The 17,656-nt window shown below is 36.4% G+C and overlaps 1 protein-coding gene across 4 annotated transcripts in view; it reads right to left on the bottom strand.

Annotated features, from left to right (window-relative positions):
- frmpd2 (FERM and PDZ domain containing 2) overlaps positions 1-17,656 on the bottom strand; it is a 43,590-nt gene that overhangs the window by 21,226 nt on the left and 4,708 nt on the right. For 3 of the 4 annotated variants that reach the window (XM_079851976.1, XM_079851977.1, XM_079851975.1), the window contains exons 2-15: positions 15,427-15,548; positions 15,175-15,338; positions 12,217-12,282; positions 11,307-11,480; positions 10,066-10,135; positions 9,880-9,949; positions 8,030-8,168; positions 6,792-6,863; positions 6,483-6,657; positions 5,668-5,803; positions 4,496-4,634; positions 3,304-3,456; positions 1,842-2,027; positions 484-643 (exon numbers count right to left, since the gene is read on the bottom strand). In XM_079851976.1, coding sequence (XP_079708102.1) covers positions 484-643; positions 1,842-2,027; positions 3,304-3,456; positions 4,496-4,634; positions 5,668-5,803; positions 6,483-6,657; positions 6,792-6,863; positions 8,030-8,168; positions 9,880-9,949; positions 10,066-10,135; positions 11,307-11,480; positions 12,217-12,282; positions 15,175-15,338; positions 15,427-15,547 — 1,825 coding nt within the window. In that variant the 5' untranslated portion in view covers position 15,548. The remainder of the gene's footprint in view (positions 1-483; positions 644-1,841; positions 2,028-3,303; positions 3,457-4,495; positions 4,635-5,667; positions 5,804-6,482; positions 6,658-6,791; positions 6,864-8,029; positions 8,169-9,879; positions 9,950-10,065; positions 10,136-11,306; positions 11,481-12,216; positions 12,283-15,174; positions 15,339-15,426; positions 15,549-17,656) is intronic. The other variant, XM_079851978.1, reaches the window with a different exon arrangement.

Here is a 17,656-nt window from a genome sequence, read left to right as displayed (position 1 = left end):
GCTAGTGTGCTCCAAAACAATGACAAAATTCGCAGTTAGAAGACCAATGAAATGAAAATCAGGTTCATGTCAGAATCCAACATCAGATTGACATTAATCTCCAACGTTGGACAGATGTTGTATTGCGGTTGAAAATGAAAATCGGGTTGACGTCAGAAACCAACATCAGTCGAGTTCTGACATCAACCCGGCTTTCATTTACAACCAAAATCAACCCGACTGACATTACTACTTTCTACTCAAGAACCTTGACAGAATTTTAGTGGAGTAAAAACTATGATATTTGTCTTTCAAATGTAGTGAAGATAAAGTAAAACGTTTCCAGAATAAATAATACTCAAGTAAAGTACAGATACTCAAAAAGTGTACTTAAGTACAGTACTCAAGTAAATGTACTTTGTTACTGTCCACCTCATAAAGCCCAACTAAGAGTATCTTAAAACTTTGGACTGAACAGCTTTATCAGAGTGGATGTGGACTAACCTGAAGTGAGGCTGTGTGTGAGCTGGCGAGAGCTCATCTCCTTGTGAAACTTGTGCTGTGCGGAGCAGAGTTCGCAGAGGTATTTGGCCACTTTAGATTTTTCGGTCAGAAAGGTGTGCTTCTTTTTACTGGTGTTGCTCTCAATGACAAACTTACGTCGCTGTGTTGATGAGAACAGAGGAGGAAGAATTATTATGCTGACCCACATCAACAGATTAAATCATACAGTCCTCTATTTATTAGATTTTTAATACAGTTTAATTCACACAACTTAATAATTTAGCAACATCATTTTTCAAAAAAAAAAATATATGTTTTTGTAAAAAATATTAAATTAAAAGTAACAGTAAAGACATTTATAATGATACAGATTTCTCTCTCAAATACTCAAATAAATGCTGTTCTTTTGAACGGTTTATTCATCAAAGAATCCTGAAAAAAAGTATCAAAAACAGTAAGCAGCAAAAACTATTTTAAACGTTATTAAAAATAAGAACCATTATTAATAATCAAGCACCAATAATAATTGAGCAGCAAATCATCATATTAGAGTGATTTGTGAAGGATCATGTGACACTGAAGATTGGAGTAATGATGCTGAGAATTCAGCTTTGTTTACAGGAATAAATTACATTTTAACATACATTCACATAGAAAACAGTTATTTTAAATTGTAATAATATTTCACAATATTAATGTTTTTACTGTGTTTTTAATCAAATAAATGGAGTCTTGGTGAGCAGAAGAGACTATGAAAAAATTAAAACTTAAAAAAATCTTACAGAACCTTTGCATCATTTTTTACAAATAAACTTAATTTATGAATTACGAACATTGTGACATTTTCTTAGGGATACTCCATTTGACAAAATGTGATTTTTACCTGGTTGACTACTTTTCTTTGAAATAAATAATTATATTTATAATAAATAACAAAATTATACTAACTACAAACTACTTGTACCAAAGGGCTTTCTTTACCGTTTTTCCTTCAATTTTGATATTTCTTTGAGGGGTTTAAAGTCATAAATTTATAGCTAGTGAAATATATATATACTTTTTTACACACACACACACATAAAAAATACTTTTTTCATTGGGCATTTACACTACCTATACATTTATTTTACTTTTAAGCCCGCAAAAACGTTTTGACGTTTTAAAATAATGTATATCTGAAAAAAAAAAAATACTTTATATATTCAAGGAAAAATCATCGTACGAATAGCTTACTTAAAATTCTTCCAATGTGCACAATCAACTTGGATAGGAGGACGTTTTTTTTTTTTACTTTTTTATGTTTGTTTTGTATTTTAACGAAAATAAGACGATACAGTGTTCTGCATTAGTGGACTCACGGCTGAGGTGATACTGCTGGTCTCTCTCCAGAGGAATCTAAGGCTTGCGGTGCGGGAGTTATTTATAACTTCATACACAATGATGCCTTTGGCACACACTCCCAGGACCAGCTCTCCAAACACCGGCTTCTTCTCACGGGCCACTCGGTGAAGCAGTTCCCCGTACTCTGGAAGCTGCTGAACGCTCTGTGGGGGAGTCGAGCAGTGCTGCCAAGTCAATTGGACAGATTATGTAATGTAGGACACCCACTGCCAATCATCGCTCCAGAAAAGCTGTTCAGACCTAATGGTGTCTGTAAAAATATTTGGCCAGTAGCCCGCTGAGTCATTATGGGTTTAAATAAATCCAATAGATGGCAGCAGGATGAAGAGCAGCACAAACAAATGCAGCTGTCACATTTTCCATCCTTCTCATTCTTTATTTTCACTCCATTTTAAAATAAAGTGGCCCCAAAATGTAAAAATGTCTGAATTTCATCACATTAGAAGTTAAATGATCAAACCATTCATTTTTCAGAGCCATTTTTGCAGTGACTTTTAATCAACTTGAGTGACAGATATTACCTAATACTTTTGTCTTAAACTGAATATCTGTTGTTTTAGATCATATTATCTCCAACCTAGCAAATGTTTCTGTAAAATGTACTGTATCTTTATTTCAGATGCATGCATTTGGTTTGATATTTTGTAGTGTAGCAGTGATCTGATATTTTTAAGTGTGTCTTAAATGACTTTCATATATAGAGGAGTCTGAGGCTATATATTATCACAATATATGTAGCCTTTATCTCAATAAATATGAGGTTTTGAGTCAAAAGTCTAATTACACAAATGTGTGCACTTTTGCGCTTTTTTCATTCATTATTAGAAATTATTAAAAATTCATTATCTGAAAAAGAGAAATAAATAACTCTAAACAAACCCAGCTGACACATTGATCTAATTATTCATCTATCTATCTATCTATCTATCTATCTATCTATCTATCTATCTATCTATCTCTCTCTCTCTCTCTCTCTCTCTCTCTCTCTCTCTCTCTCTCTCTCTCTCTCTCTCTCTCTCTCTCTCTCTCTCTCTCTATATATATAAAATTATTTATTATATATTTTTAATTATTTGAATTATTCATATTCTCTCTATTAAGTTAACATGTTTATTATATTTTTTTGAATTTGACATTTCTGTGTTACCTTTTGCATTGTTGTTGTTTCATAATTGTTTTACTGTTTTCATTTAGTTAAAAAGCTCTATTTAATTGTGACAACTTGCCCCATACTGTGTGACAACATGCCCCTTTGCCAATAATGAGCATTCTTATGGTTCAATGTTCAACAGAAATATAAATGTGTGACAATTAGCCCCAGTCTACATTACATACTGTACTTCATATAAAGGTAAAGTTTACACTTTCATGAGGAATCACACCATACGGGCTGTCAATAAGAACAGAAGTGAACATAACCTTGAGGAACTCGATCTCGGCCTCCTCTGCAGTCATGTTTGCATTGTTGGCGTGTAACCGTAGCAACTCGTCTTTCAGGCAAGGCATTGCCATTTTCTGCAAAACACTCTTGGAGACGTAGTGCTCAGGCTGATAGTAGCTCTTCCCATAGACCTTCGTAAGACACAGAAAACATGCTTTTTCTTTGAATCTTTCGAAAACAAGTATATTATTCACACATAAATATTATATAAATGAGTGCATTACATAACCATCTAGCATCAGCTAAATATAAATGTGAGCTGATGCATTCTCAATGCTTCCTGAAGATGTAATGTTGTTATTTATAAACGTTCGGCACCATTTATAGGTGTGACATCACTGAACAGATATACAGTATAGCACAGCAACACTGAGAATAAACACAAATCATAGAAACGTCGTCATGTGTTTATTCAGCTGAATGCCAAGGCAACATTTCCCATTTTCATTTAGTTTCGGTTGAAGAATTAAAATAACTCAAACTAATTATTAATCAATGTCAGAATTTAAAAATGTCTTAAAGTATATATTATATATAATATTATGTTTTTAAAAGTTATTTGAAAAAGATGATTTATTTTTATTTAATATTTATATTATTTATTTCTAAATACCAGACCAGGGTTTTAAAACTAAAACTAAAATCATTAAAAAATATATATATATTTTGCTACTTGAAATAAAATAAACGTTAACCAAGATAAAATAAAATCTACAAAAATAAATGTTAGCTCGTTTCTAATTTACTTTAACTTGATGTACTAAAATAGCTAAAACTTAAACTGAAATAAAAAATACAAATGAAATACAAAAATAAATACATAAAATAAATAAAACCACACAACAAAATGATAAAAAGTTTAGCTAAACTTAAAATGAAAATGGAAAATATAAAAACAAAAACTAATTCAAAATAAAAATGTATATAACTAAAGTTGACACCTCACCCAGGGAATGTATAAATAATCTTTTTCAAATAATTGTAATAAATAAATAATTTTATATAAAATATAGATATTTTTAATGTTTTAATTCTGATATTGACGAATAATTATTTTTATTTGTTTTAGTTATTTTTGTACTTCAACTTAAACTAAATGAAAACGAGAAATGTAATATAAGAAATTATAATTCATCTCAGTGGTGCTAAAATAACACTGATCTGGAATACCTCAGGCATACTGTCCCCAAACTCGGCTTGAAGAGCCAAGGCACCAAGAAACAAGCAGGTCTCCTCGTTACAGCGCAGCCGTTCATCCAGAACGTCCCGTCTCAGCTGGAGATAGTACTGATGACGGGTCAGCTTGTGTCTGCCACGACGAAGGGCAAAGTTAGGGTACACTTACACGACAACGATGCACTAAAAGCGGAAACATTTTTCATTTGTGTTTTACAGACGACAACCTAGTCAAAGCGATCCCCGTTCACACGGATCTGCAAAAACGACTAAAACGTATTCTATTCTAAAATGCATTCTGCTGCCAGGCCAGTAGATGGCGATATCACTTTGTAAAGAAACACTATATGCGCCTATAGACTGAACAGCCCCTTTCACACAGAGATTCCGGAAAATACACGGATAAAGTGACACGGGATTTGACCCGGGTTCGTTTGATTTTGGTTCATTCACACTGCCAGTGATTTTCCGGAATCAGAGAGTGCGTTCACACACAACTCGTAAAAATCCCGTAAAGACACGTGACATCGATGTAACTTTAATGTCTCAGCAGTGTCTTAAGTTTGCTTATGAGCTGTGATTTCTCTCTCGAGAAACCACGCTTGTGCATTTTTTTCTCTGATTCGATCATAAACTTGCGCATTATGTACCGTTTCACAGCTGGCGAACGATTCCGGCTTCAGCGTCATCACTACGACACGGCATTATTACGGCTTTTGTTCACACAGCGCGCGTTCCGGGACTGAACACGGCAATGTTACTAGTCCCCAACACGGCATCGATCCCGGCATCAATCCCGGGTCGTGTTTGCGTTCACACAGAAGGCACTCTGGCAATTTGCCGGCAATTTCCCGGGTTCAAAGCGCTGTGTGAAAGGGGCTAAGATGTCATGTAATACGCATGTGCATGACGTCACCGTTTTCACAAATTTGTGTTTTTGTAGTTTACACTGAGACGATAATGGTATCGTTTTCCAAAACTTGCACTTTGAAACCCGGTTTCAAATGTTTGCATTTTCAGGCCACCAAAACGCTGTTGACGTGTAAATGAACGGCTAAAACACAAAAAAAAATCCGTTTTTAGCTGAAAACCTTGTCATGTAAACGACTTAGCCAACAGGAAGAGGTAAAAACACACTATTAAATGAGGGAAAGGAAGAGACTTACAGAAGAAAAGAGACGTCCGTCACAAAAAATTTGATGCGGAAATGAAGCACAAATGTGGCAGTGGGCACTTTTTTCCAGGCGTCAGGGGCAACTTTGGATATTTTCGTGTCGTTGTCAAGAAAGAAATATTCATTATCTGAAAAAGAGAAAAAAAAACCTGTGAACAAACCCAGCTGACACACTGACCTAATTATTCATCAATATCAGACATAGAAACATATACATGTATATATAATTAAATTATGCATTAAATTATTTATATAATATATATTCAATTATTTATATATTACAATTATTAGAAAAATCTTATTTATTTAAATTAAGTAATTATTTTTATTATATTTAAAATAACAGACCAGGGTTATTATAGTTAAGTAAAACTAAAACTAAAATCATAAAAAACTAAATCGTTACTTGAAATAAACATTAACTGAAAATAAAATCTAAAAAAAATTCTCATTTAGTTTAACAAGTTTAACTTGATGTACTAAAATAACTAAAACTGAAATAAAGATGAATAAAAACTATATAGACATATTTAAAAACAGAACAAAATTAATAAATATTTAACTAAAATTAAAATGGAATATATATATATATATATATATATATATATATATATATATATATATATATATATATATATATATATATATATATATATATATATATATATATATATATATATATATATATATATATATATATATATAAAAGAAAATTAATAAAAACTATAATAGTAAATTATATATATTAATTATTATATATAATATTATATATATTATTATTATATATTAATACATGGGGTAAATTACCATCACTATATGCAAGGCCAAAGTAAAAATGTTCCACAAGGTTTGCATGAGCGATGATCATATCAAACACGTCTCCTCCTCTGGACTTGACGTCACACTTGAGCAGAATGTTCTGTCCATTTGGCATCATAACTCTCAAGTCCCTGTGGTTTGAACTTGAACGCCCTTTGTTTGACTGTTCAGAGAGAGAGAGAGAGAGAGAGAGAGAGAGAAGGGAAATCAGCACACATAACTGATCCTTCTTACCCAGGCTGCCAATTTCACTTTGGTCTACAGCCAAAACTCTTGCTCTAAGGATATCAAACTGACCACAATAGAATTAGGCAGCTCTAAAACGACGAGAGGCTCCTCCAGCATTCTGATGAACTCTGGACCCGTATCCTGAGGACGACCACACACAAGAAACAGTCAAAAATCCTGAACGGTACAATTTATAAGCCAAGAGATATGTAATAATAAGGGGACATTCAGGGCAGATTTACTAACAGCTTGCTCCAGCGCAAACCCTCTTTTGCCGTTAAAAAACTACTGTCGGGATTTACTGAAGACATGCAGAAAAGGCGTGAACAGGGTTCATTTTTACGGCTGATTTTATTGCATATGCATTTGTAGGTGTTTCCCTTTCAGACGCAATATTTGTGGGATGAAGATATTTAGATGAATCATGCTACGTGATTTACTAGGGTTTGCGCTCGTCAATTTACTGGTGTTTGTGTCATTATTTAACGCCCAAAAACAGTAAGTCCCACTGAAGTGCCTTGAAATGTGCAGCGTTGTTCAATGAGCTGATGTAATTTCCCAGGAAACAGGAAGACAGGGTGGGACATATCGAGCATATTTTTAAAAAACATTTACATTTAAACAAGCTCGGCCAGAGCTGTTGAGCTTGGTAAAGCCGCATTTGACAGCTTATGACAGCCACAGTCTAATAGATTCCCCTTTTAGATTTAATATGAAACTGTTACTAAAGCAAAACAGTGATCATAATCATGCTGAGGATGTGTAGTTTGAAAAGTGTGTAATGTATGTTGGTGATTTATTTGAATTGGTAGAATTCAAATGGGTCTGATATGTCTGTGGAGACTGCTTATATCTTCTAAATGCGAATTTTGCACTTTTAGATAACCTTAAGGCTAATATATTCATACTAAAACCAAAAAACTTCAATTTTGATTCCTTGGGGACTTCAACCCAGACAGAAACAGCGTCGGCCCAGATCCGGCCCGCATCTGGTACCCGTGGAACCCACATATACCAGATGCGGCTCGGATCTGGGCTGACATTATGTTGCTGTCTGGGAAGCCCCTTTTTTTAGATCACACACACTTCATTATCAGCGGCTCTGCTTGTTTGCAACCCTACGTGAATTTGCGCTGCCCTTGATTGCGCTGGTCATTATGGAAATGATCGGGCTGCGTCTGTGTTATTTAATGTGTGCAGTGTCAGTAAATCACTCGCAGGACTTTCCACTCCCATTTGCACTTTTAAGGGATTAAGCTCTCACGTTAATTTGCCCTGTTTAGTAAATCTGACCCTTACTTCCTTACCTTTATTTTCCGTTCATTAAGGCTAAATGAAGAGCCAAACAACTGATTTGGCCTTGAGTTGAACTGACGCCGTCTATCAAGAATAGGACTTTGGGGCAGCCATGTGTTGTTTCTGCTCCTTTGGTGTGAACTATGACTTCTAGAAGACAAATAGCAGTGAATTTAGATCTTAATTAAAACCTTTGGTAACACTTTACAATCTGTTAAAGGGATAGTTCACCCAAAAATAAAAATTCTGTCACCATTTACTCACCATCAAATTGTTCCAAACCTGTTTCTTTCTTCTGCTTAACACAAAAGATGATATTTTAAAGAATGTTGGGAATCAAATAGTTGGCGGTAGCCAGTAGAAGAAAAACAAAATACTATGGAAGTCAATGGCTACGTCAACTGTCCGGTTACCAACATTCCTTAAAATATCTTCTTTTGTGTTCAGTAGAAGAAAGAAACTCATACAGGTTAATGTTCTTTAGTCACAACAACTTGAGGGTGAGTAAATGATGACAAAATTTTCATTTTTCGGCGAACTATCCCTTTAACATTAGTTAATTACATTAGTTAATGATGAAAAACACTTCAAAAAGCATCAATTTAATGTCAATTTCAACATTTAGTAATACATAAGTAAAAAACAATGTCAATAAATGTTATTTAATGGACCTGAGCTCACATGAACTAAAACAAACAGTTGTATTTTTGTTAAGTAACATTAAAGGGATAGGGAACACATTTTCATTTATTTTAGAAAATGTCTTAGATCTTTCAGTGGTTATAATGTGAAGCTATGGGGTCCACCTCCTTCAAGTCCCAAAATGTGCATGCATCCTTCACAAAAGTAATCCATCCGGCTCCAGGGGGATAAACGAAGGCCTTCTGAGGGTAATCCGTGCGGTTTTGTCGTAAATACATACATATTTAAAACTTTATAAATGAAAATATCTTACTTCCGGCAACGTTCATCGGCAGATTGATGCCGGTGTATGACATAGGACGTAGTGTTTGATTTAGCTGTACCTCGTTCTACGTCACGGCGCTTCCTACGCTACGTCCTAGGTCATACACCGGCATCCATCTCCGTGAACGCGCGTCGACCGTTGCCGGAAGCAAGATATTTTCCTTTATAAAGTTTTAAATATGTATATACTGTATTTACGACAAAACCGCACGGATTACCCTCAGAAGGCCTTCGTTTATCCCCCTGGAGCCGGATGGATTACTTTTGTGAAGGATGCATGCACATTTTGGGACTTGAAGGAGGTGGACCCCATAGCTTCACATTATAACCACTGAAAGATCAAAGACATTTTCTAAAATTACTGAAAATGTGTTCGTCTGAAAAATGATTGACATATGCATCTCGAACGGCTTGAGGGCGAGTAAATCATGGGTTAAATATCATTTTTGGCCGAACTATCCCTTTAACAAAAATTAATAAATACTGTAACAAATGTATTTTTAGTTAATGATAATTAATGCATTAACCAATGTTAACCAATGGGACCTTATTTTTTTTAATGGTGTAACAAATTATTTCCTCATCTTATTTAAATTAGAGACAGGAATAAATGCACATAAGAAATCATAAAAGTCAACATAAAATTAAAATTGATAAGCTATAATTCATCAGTGCAAATCACTTTAAATTAAATAAACTTGGTCTTCATAATCTTTTATCAAAATGGCTCTGGAAATGGCAACTTTCCTTGAATTATGTCACAAAACTCCTCCCATCCAACTATGATTCTGATCTCCCACTTTCCATGATCCAGTCAATTCCCAATGGATAAAATCAAGTCCTGCCTTACTTTTGTTTTTCATGATGTTAAATGTATGAGTCGAGTGCTACTCACCTGCTGAAGTCTGCTGGTGACGGTGTGCTGTTCCCTTTCAGAGGCCAAACTGAGTTCTGACAGGAAGCACCTAAAGGATATAGAGAGGGTTATACGACAGTGTTTGCTTTCATTTTAAGAGAAAAGCCACTTGGTGAGGTTATTTAAAAAACTTCAGTTGATCAAATAGTGACTTGAGAAACATACCCCGAAGTCTTTCTCTAACCATCTGGCTTCGGTCTATGAGATGAGCAGAATCATTTGGGTTTTTTTCAGCCTAGAAAAAAAAACAATGGTGCTCAGCAAATATTATTGTTAAGTAATTATGTCAGATCCGTATTCAAAAGGAAAGCTGCATACATTGTTTTAAAATATTTCCATTACAAACACTAAAATATGTAAGATAAACAGAACTTTTAGTGAACCTACACTCAAAAAATTATTTCAGATGGTTTTTAAGATTTACGAATTTCAATTGTATAGTAAAATTCCATCAAATTGAATTGAATAATCCTTACATATTATTCATATTATCGAGTAAAAAAAATGTTGTTCCTACTCATAAATTTAAAATTTAGAAATACAAATCACATAAACAGAAATGGTCCATTCCCTTCATCCATTAAAATGTATACAAAATGTTTTATTAGGCTTTATTTAAAATTCTTAAATGCACTGAATATGCACTCTGCAACGTGTAAGCAGGGACGAAGAGAGGTGTAAATCCAGTTGCAGCAGTATTTATTGAAAATGAAAACAAAGATAATCCAACTAGAGGGTCGAAATATGAAACATGATAGAAGCGCAGGAACGTAAATTATAATACATTTCCATTTAATTGTAAATAACTTGCAATTAAGTGTCTGAAAACATTGTTTCAGTGCTAGCTGGTAATCTAATGTTTTCATGCTGTTTAAAGGGATATTTCACCGCTGGAAAGATGAATGTGTATTTAAATTGGGTGATTTATGTAGTAGAAATGTGAAATTATTTTATTATGTTGAAATTAAGTTGGTGCCTTCTAGACTGAGAAAAGCCAGAGCTGCCCTATGAGGACACTCCCAACCGGTTACAGAGGGCAGTATCGGAAGAAATGATACAGCTAGGCTACTAGTCGACTCGAAACTGAAAAGACGGCGTTTTATGGTGAGATCCCCCTATGGGCGGGTTGAACACATGCGGGACGAGCGCCTCCTACTGGCTGGAGTCTCTCGCCTCTGGACACAAAAGCCTCTGATGAGCTAAATGAAGATATTTGCGTCATCTGAGGTTTTTTTCCAGACACACAATACAGAAATCTCTCGTCTCAGGGGGACATGAGGGAGGGAAGCACGGTCGTTCCAAAATACTACCGGGTTTCTACTGATACAAAGCTTAATGCTAATCGGTGAAGTATCCCTTTTAGTATTGTATTATATGTTTAAATCACTGTAGATCGGCACCGTTACCTGCAGCACATCCTCGGCCATCTGTCTGATGGCTTTCTCTGGCCGGGGCAGGACAGCGGTCTTATGGTGATGTTCACTCGTCTCCAGCAACGTCAGGAGGTTCACCCGTTTGTGAGCCACATCCTCGCACATGCTCAGTAAAAGGCTGTTCAGGTCGTCGCTGAGCTGGACAGGCTAGCGGGAGATGAGGTGCAATAAGTGTTCAGAGAGTTTTACAAGTGTTCAAAGAAGTAGAAAAATAATAAGCTCTGGACGTTAGCTAGTTTTGATCATTGATAAATATAAATGCTAATTTTAAGATGGATTCCTGAAATCAAAAAGAGTTCAATTTGACTTGATGTTGATGTTACCCTCTGGTATTCCTCACGGTCACACTTGGGATCGTCGGCGAACAAAACAGACCGAACACAATAAGCTGAATTTAAAAAGAAAAGAAAAAGATACATAATGTACTAATGTTTGCTTCAATAATGTTTATTCTTTAATATTTTGTATTTTGATGGGATTTCAAGCAGATTGGTGCCATCTGGTGGGAGAAATAAGGAAAACATACGTAATAGGGTTGTGCATTCCCAAGTTGCCTATACAAGTATTTTCAGACATAATTAATAGGTTCACATTTGGATATATATTTAGACATTATCAAAGAGTACTTCATCGTGGCTGATTTGGAGATTGTACCTAAAAAATTGCACTGTATTTTCATATCTTTATGTATTTCCCCAATTTATTTAATTTTTGGTAGTCATTTTTGACTGTGAAGATCCCAAGTGTGATGATTTTTATAGACCATTTAGCCTTTTCTATTTCTATTCATGTCCATTCCAAAAAATTTATTTAAATTATAAAATATTTTCTGTCTAAAATGACCAAAGACCACCAGATGATTTTGTGAAGAAGAGGAACCCACCTGATTTTGTGGAAGTTGATAATCTACTGCCCAATAGAGAGTCATGCCTAGTGAGTAAACCACCATCTATAATCAGAGCAAATAAATGCTGAATTCTTTGCCATACACTATGCTTGAAAAGTGCATCTTCTACTTCACTTCAGAATTCAAATTTCCTGATAATTTACTCACCCCCACGTCATCCAAGATGTTCATGTATTTCTTTCTTCAGTCGAAAAGAAATTAAGGTTTTTGAGGAAAACATCAGGATTTTTCTGCATATAATGGACTTCAATGGGGTCCAACAGTTTGAAGGTCCTAATGGGCTTTATGCACAGCTGCACTACTTCCTGAACTTCAGGCAGGTCCTTTGTTTCCTGTCTGACATTATTGGACAAACTGATTAATCCAGGTGTGCCTGACCACCTGGATTAATCAGTTTGTCCAATAATGTCAGACAGGAAACAAAGGACCTGCCTGAAGTTCAGGAAGTAGTGCAGCTGTGCATAAAGCCCATTGCAGTTACAGTGCCGAGCCGAGGAATTACTGTACGTTCACACCGCCGCCGACTTGAGCTTCCAAAGTTACCGGAAGTCATTCATTTTCAATGGAAGCTGGCTTCTCTCAGCTGCAAGGAGCGTCAAAACCATCGGCGTCGCGTTTTGAGCGACCAGAGCGTCGTACAGAAAGTAGCTCAACTTTATGGTAATGAGCTATGACGCGGTTCAGCGGCAAGCAGCGGCAAACGCCAGCAACCAATCGGAATATAGACGTCCTTCGCGCTGGCTGGTTCCGGAGAAACATACGATGTAAACTTTTGTTCCTACCAAAACATTAGTTCCGAGAAAATGGAGGAGAAGCTGATCATCGCCGTTGCTGGGCTTTCCTATCATTATCGGATTAATTGCACAGTTTAACCATCATAGAGTGAAAGTTTATCTTTGCATGTGTTTTTAAGTCCTGTCAGTTTAACAGGGCGCGCGTGACAGGGCATATATAAGAACGAGCGGAGAGAGAGAGCCCTGGCCGCGCGCGCGCACTCACTATTAATAATAATAGCTAATTATTATTTTTTTCCCGACCAAAACGGTTATAAAAATGCTGTCATTATAAAAGGTCTCTAGTATCAAATGTATTCCTTGTTTTTTTTTCTGTTTACATTTCATGGTATGACACAGACTTTCAGAGCGGCCAAAGCGTAAACAAGCGTCAACAAGCTTCCCCGTACTTTTTGACAATTTTGACAGGGCGGCCAGAGCTTCTCTGAAGCTAAGTCGGCTGAAGCTTAAGTCGGCGGCGGTGTGAACGTACAGTAAGAGTCTTATCTAGCCAAACCATGTCATTAAAAAAAAACAAAAAAACATTTATATACTTTTTAGCCACAAATGCTCTTCTTGCACAAGATCTGTCATGCGCCACGCATTACGTCATCACGTTGAAAGGTCACAATTCCTGTTGAAGTCCACTATATGAAGAAAAATCCTGGAATGTTTCCTCAAAAACCTTGAAGGGGTGGCTGAATATGATTTCACTTTTTTAACTTTAATTAGTGTGTAATGTTGCTGTTTGAGCATAAACAACATCTGCAAAGTTATAACGCTCAAAGTTCAAAGCAAAGGGAGATATTTGCTTTTAAAGAAATCGCTTTTTAACGACTACAACAAACGGCTGGTAGAGACTACACCACATTCCTCCCGGGTTAGTGACATCACCAACCCTACATTTTACATAAACCCCACCCCCAGGAACATGATTTATAGATTATCAAGACAGAATACACTAATCAATGACTAGAAGATAACTACACATCAGCTTCATAAGTTCATCAACTAACCATTCAGAAATGTTGTCTATATGTTTTCACTTCTTCTTGAGTCTCTCCATCTATCTTCCATCTCTCCATCTTTTCATCTTCCGGTTTGAACATAAAAGGCTAAAAGTTTTTGACATTTTTCTCCGTGTGAGTGCAAGCTGTTGTAGCTCCGCCCCCTGTGCCGGGAGCTGCAGCTCATTTGCATTTAAAGGAACAGACACAAAACGGTGCGTTTTTGCTCACCCTCAAAAAGTGACAATTTTAACATGCTATATAAAAATATCTGTGGGGTATTTTGAGCTAAAACTTCACACACACACTCTGGGGACATCAGAGACTTATTTTACATCTTGTGAAAAGGGCATTATACCACCCCTTTAATTTCTTTTCGACTGAAGAAAGAAAGACATAAACATCTTGGATGATGTGGGGGTGAGTAAATAATCAGGAAATTTTAATTCTGAAGTGAACCTTTGAAGGTTTTGAAGGTTCAACATAAAGATCTTCATTTGCGTTCTGAAGAAAATCTTACGGGTTTGGAACAACATGAGGGTGAGTAATTAATGACAGAAGTTTTGGGTGAACTGAGCCTGCTATTTAATCGATATCTGCCATCCCAGAAAAGTTAGTAAAGACATCGTTAAAATAGTCCAAGTGACTACAGTGGCTCAACCTTAAGTTTATCCAGCGACGAGAATACTTTTTGTGCGCCAAAAAAACAATGTAAACGTCAGAATGTAGGCTCACTATTGGCCAGCATCACACACATGACCAGCGTCGGCCAATAGTGAGCCTACGTTCTGACGTACAACCCAGAAGCGCTGCGCTGTTACACTACGTGAACTCACTCAGAGGAACACAGAAGAAAATGTAAAGTAAAGAAAAAGTATTCTCGTCGCTTGATAAACTTAAGGTTGAGCCACTGTAGTCACTTGGACTATTTTAACGATGTCTTTACTAACTTTTCTGGGATGGCAGATATCGATTACCTAGTGAGACAGCTCTCAGATTTCATCAAAAATATCTTAATTTGTGTTCCGAAGATGAACGAAAGTCTTACAGGGTTGGAACAACATGAGGGTGAGAGTTTTCATTTTTGGGTGAACTAACCCTTTAACATTCAGCAAAAAGGTCAGGCTATCTACCATAATTGTAGGCCAACTCACCTTCTCCGTGGCCTGTGTCCTGGGGGAAGTGTTGCTCTGTGACAGTTCTGGGGAAGTGAAGGATCCCACGGCCTCAGATCGGCCACAGGTCTTGAAGGCAATCCTGCCGAGTGCAGAAAGGAGCATGGAGCCGGGGCTGATGACACAGCACATGTTACCAGGATCTGGATGAAGGGAAGGAGGTACAATGGTGACAGATTATGTTGGCAATGATGGATAAGAGCATGAAAAAGAGATGAAAGAGCATTCTACCTTTACTGGAGATGTCTATCAAGACTTCTGCAGCCCCTAGGAGGAGAGCCCAGACCTCGTCCTCCTCCAGAGGTGCTCCTCGTGACTCCAGCACTTCCGCCAGGGTCACAAACATGCTCATTCTGCCAGATGCAAAACACACACAAGCACATTACAACAGCGCACACATGCATGAAAAGGTTGAGCTGGATTTCATAACTGGTTTTCCCTCCCTTCCTACACTTTAGCATACTTTTAAAAAGAGTATGGAATTAAAGGGATAGTTCACTTTGAAAGTTCTTGTCTGACAGTCATATCATGCAGGTCTGTGGTCACGGTCTCAAAGAGCATGCACAGAGTCCAAATTAAAACAATTCCCCACCGTCCAAATTAAACAATTCCCCATCGTAAGTACACATTGATGGCCTAAGACACGAAACGAGCGGTTTGTGTGAGAAAACGAACAGTATTTATATCGTTTTTACCTCTTGTAACACAGCCACGTCCAAGTGATCTGAGGGCGCGCGCGCATCCTGCTGTGTGTCGTGTGCGCAGACTGGTGCATAGATATATATATATACACTAAATGTTGCATTAAAGACATTCGTTCCAATGAACTGCCGTAGCCAAGGCGTCATCTAGTGTATATATCTATGCACCAGTCTGCACACACGTCACACACCAGGAAGCGCTCGCGCCCTCAGATTACTTGGACGTGGCTGTGTTACAAGAGGTAAAAACAATATAAATACTGTTCATTTTCTCACACAAACCGCTCGTCTCGTGTCTTAGGCCATCAATGTGTACTTACGATGGGGAATTGTTTAATTTGGACTCTGTGCATGCTCTTTGAGACAGTGACCACAGACCTGCATGAAATGACTGACAGACAAGAACGGTTTGACCTAAAAATATCAAAATTGAAACTACTGCGGAAAAAAAGACACCTACATCTTGGATGCCCTTGAGGTAAGCTAAAACATACCAACATTTTATTTCAAAGTGAACTATCCCTTTAATACACTTTAAAAGTGTGAACCGAATGTAATGTTTTCAGACACTTAATTGCATGTTATTTACAATTGAATGAAAATGTGTTATAGTGTAAATTCATATTAAATACAGTTAGTTGAACTTAAGAGTGCTTTTTTGATCGTTATATGTTATTTCAAATTTACTTCATTTGTCTGTGGTTAAAGTATACTGCTGAATGTACTGACTAGCATTTATGGCAAACTAAAATATACTTTATGCAATTTCTGTTGTAACTTGTATGTCATGGTTATTTATTTACTATATTTTTATGTATATTTATGTTAGCTACACATTTGTAGTGATGAAGTTGAAATTTAGTACATACAAAATATATTAACTTTAAAGGATAACTGTCGCCAAAATGCAACCTAGGGTCTTTTTGATAATATACCCGAGGCAAACTTTCGTTTAAAAGCATAATTAGAATGGAAACGCCACTTTTAAGATTCACCGTATTTTAGTTTTCGGTCAAATTGCCTTTTGAATGGGAGTGATTGGGGCACGACTATGATAGCATAAAAATCGCTACTTTTAAAACACTAAGAAGGCTTGACACAACATGAAACTTTGCTCGAAGTATCACCAGGGGCTCTACACATGAACTCCAGCATTGAGAACATTGTTTGTGTACACAGAGTTTAATTAAAAAAAAGATTTTGAACAACTCACTGTAGCTGTGTCCGCCGGCATTTTGACAGTCAAAAATAGTCGATCTCCGAATGCAACGTAACAGGGAGGAGAGTAAAGATGGAAAGCTCCTAAAGCTTAGTTCCATATAAATTCAACGGCTAATTTGTTGTTTTGTCATTAGTGAAAAGCAATATTGACCTTGTATTCGAAAAAGGATGCTCATATAAGAAGCATAAATTCAGAGTCAGTTCATTCACATTCGGAGATCGACTATTTTTGACTGTCAAAATGCCGGCGGACACAGCTACTGTGAGTTGTTCAAAATCTTTCTTTTTAGTAAACTCTGTGTACACAAACAATGTTCTCAATGCTCGAGTTCATGTGTAGAGCCTCTGGTGAAACTTTGAGCAAAGTTTCATGTTGTGTCTAAGTCTAGGTCAAAAAGACCCTATAGGTTGCATTTTGGCAACAGTTATCCTTTAAATGCAATATCAAATAACACACTACAGTTAAATCATAATCAAGTCATTTTTAATTCAAGTTTTATAATCAAGTATGTGCTTTGGTCTGTTAGTCAACATATGAA

The sequence above is a fragment of the Squalius cephalus genome (genome assembly GCF_949319135.1).
Source record: "Squalius cephalus genome assembly, chromosome: 19".
Taxonomy (NCBI): domain Eukaryota; kingdom Metazoa; phylum Chordata; class Actinopteri; order Cypriniformes; family Leuciscidae; genus Squalius; species Squalius cephalus.
The sequence above is the reverse complement of the archived record's forward strand: the minus strand, read 5'-3'. Positions and strand labels throughout refer to the sequence as shown.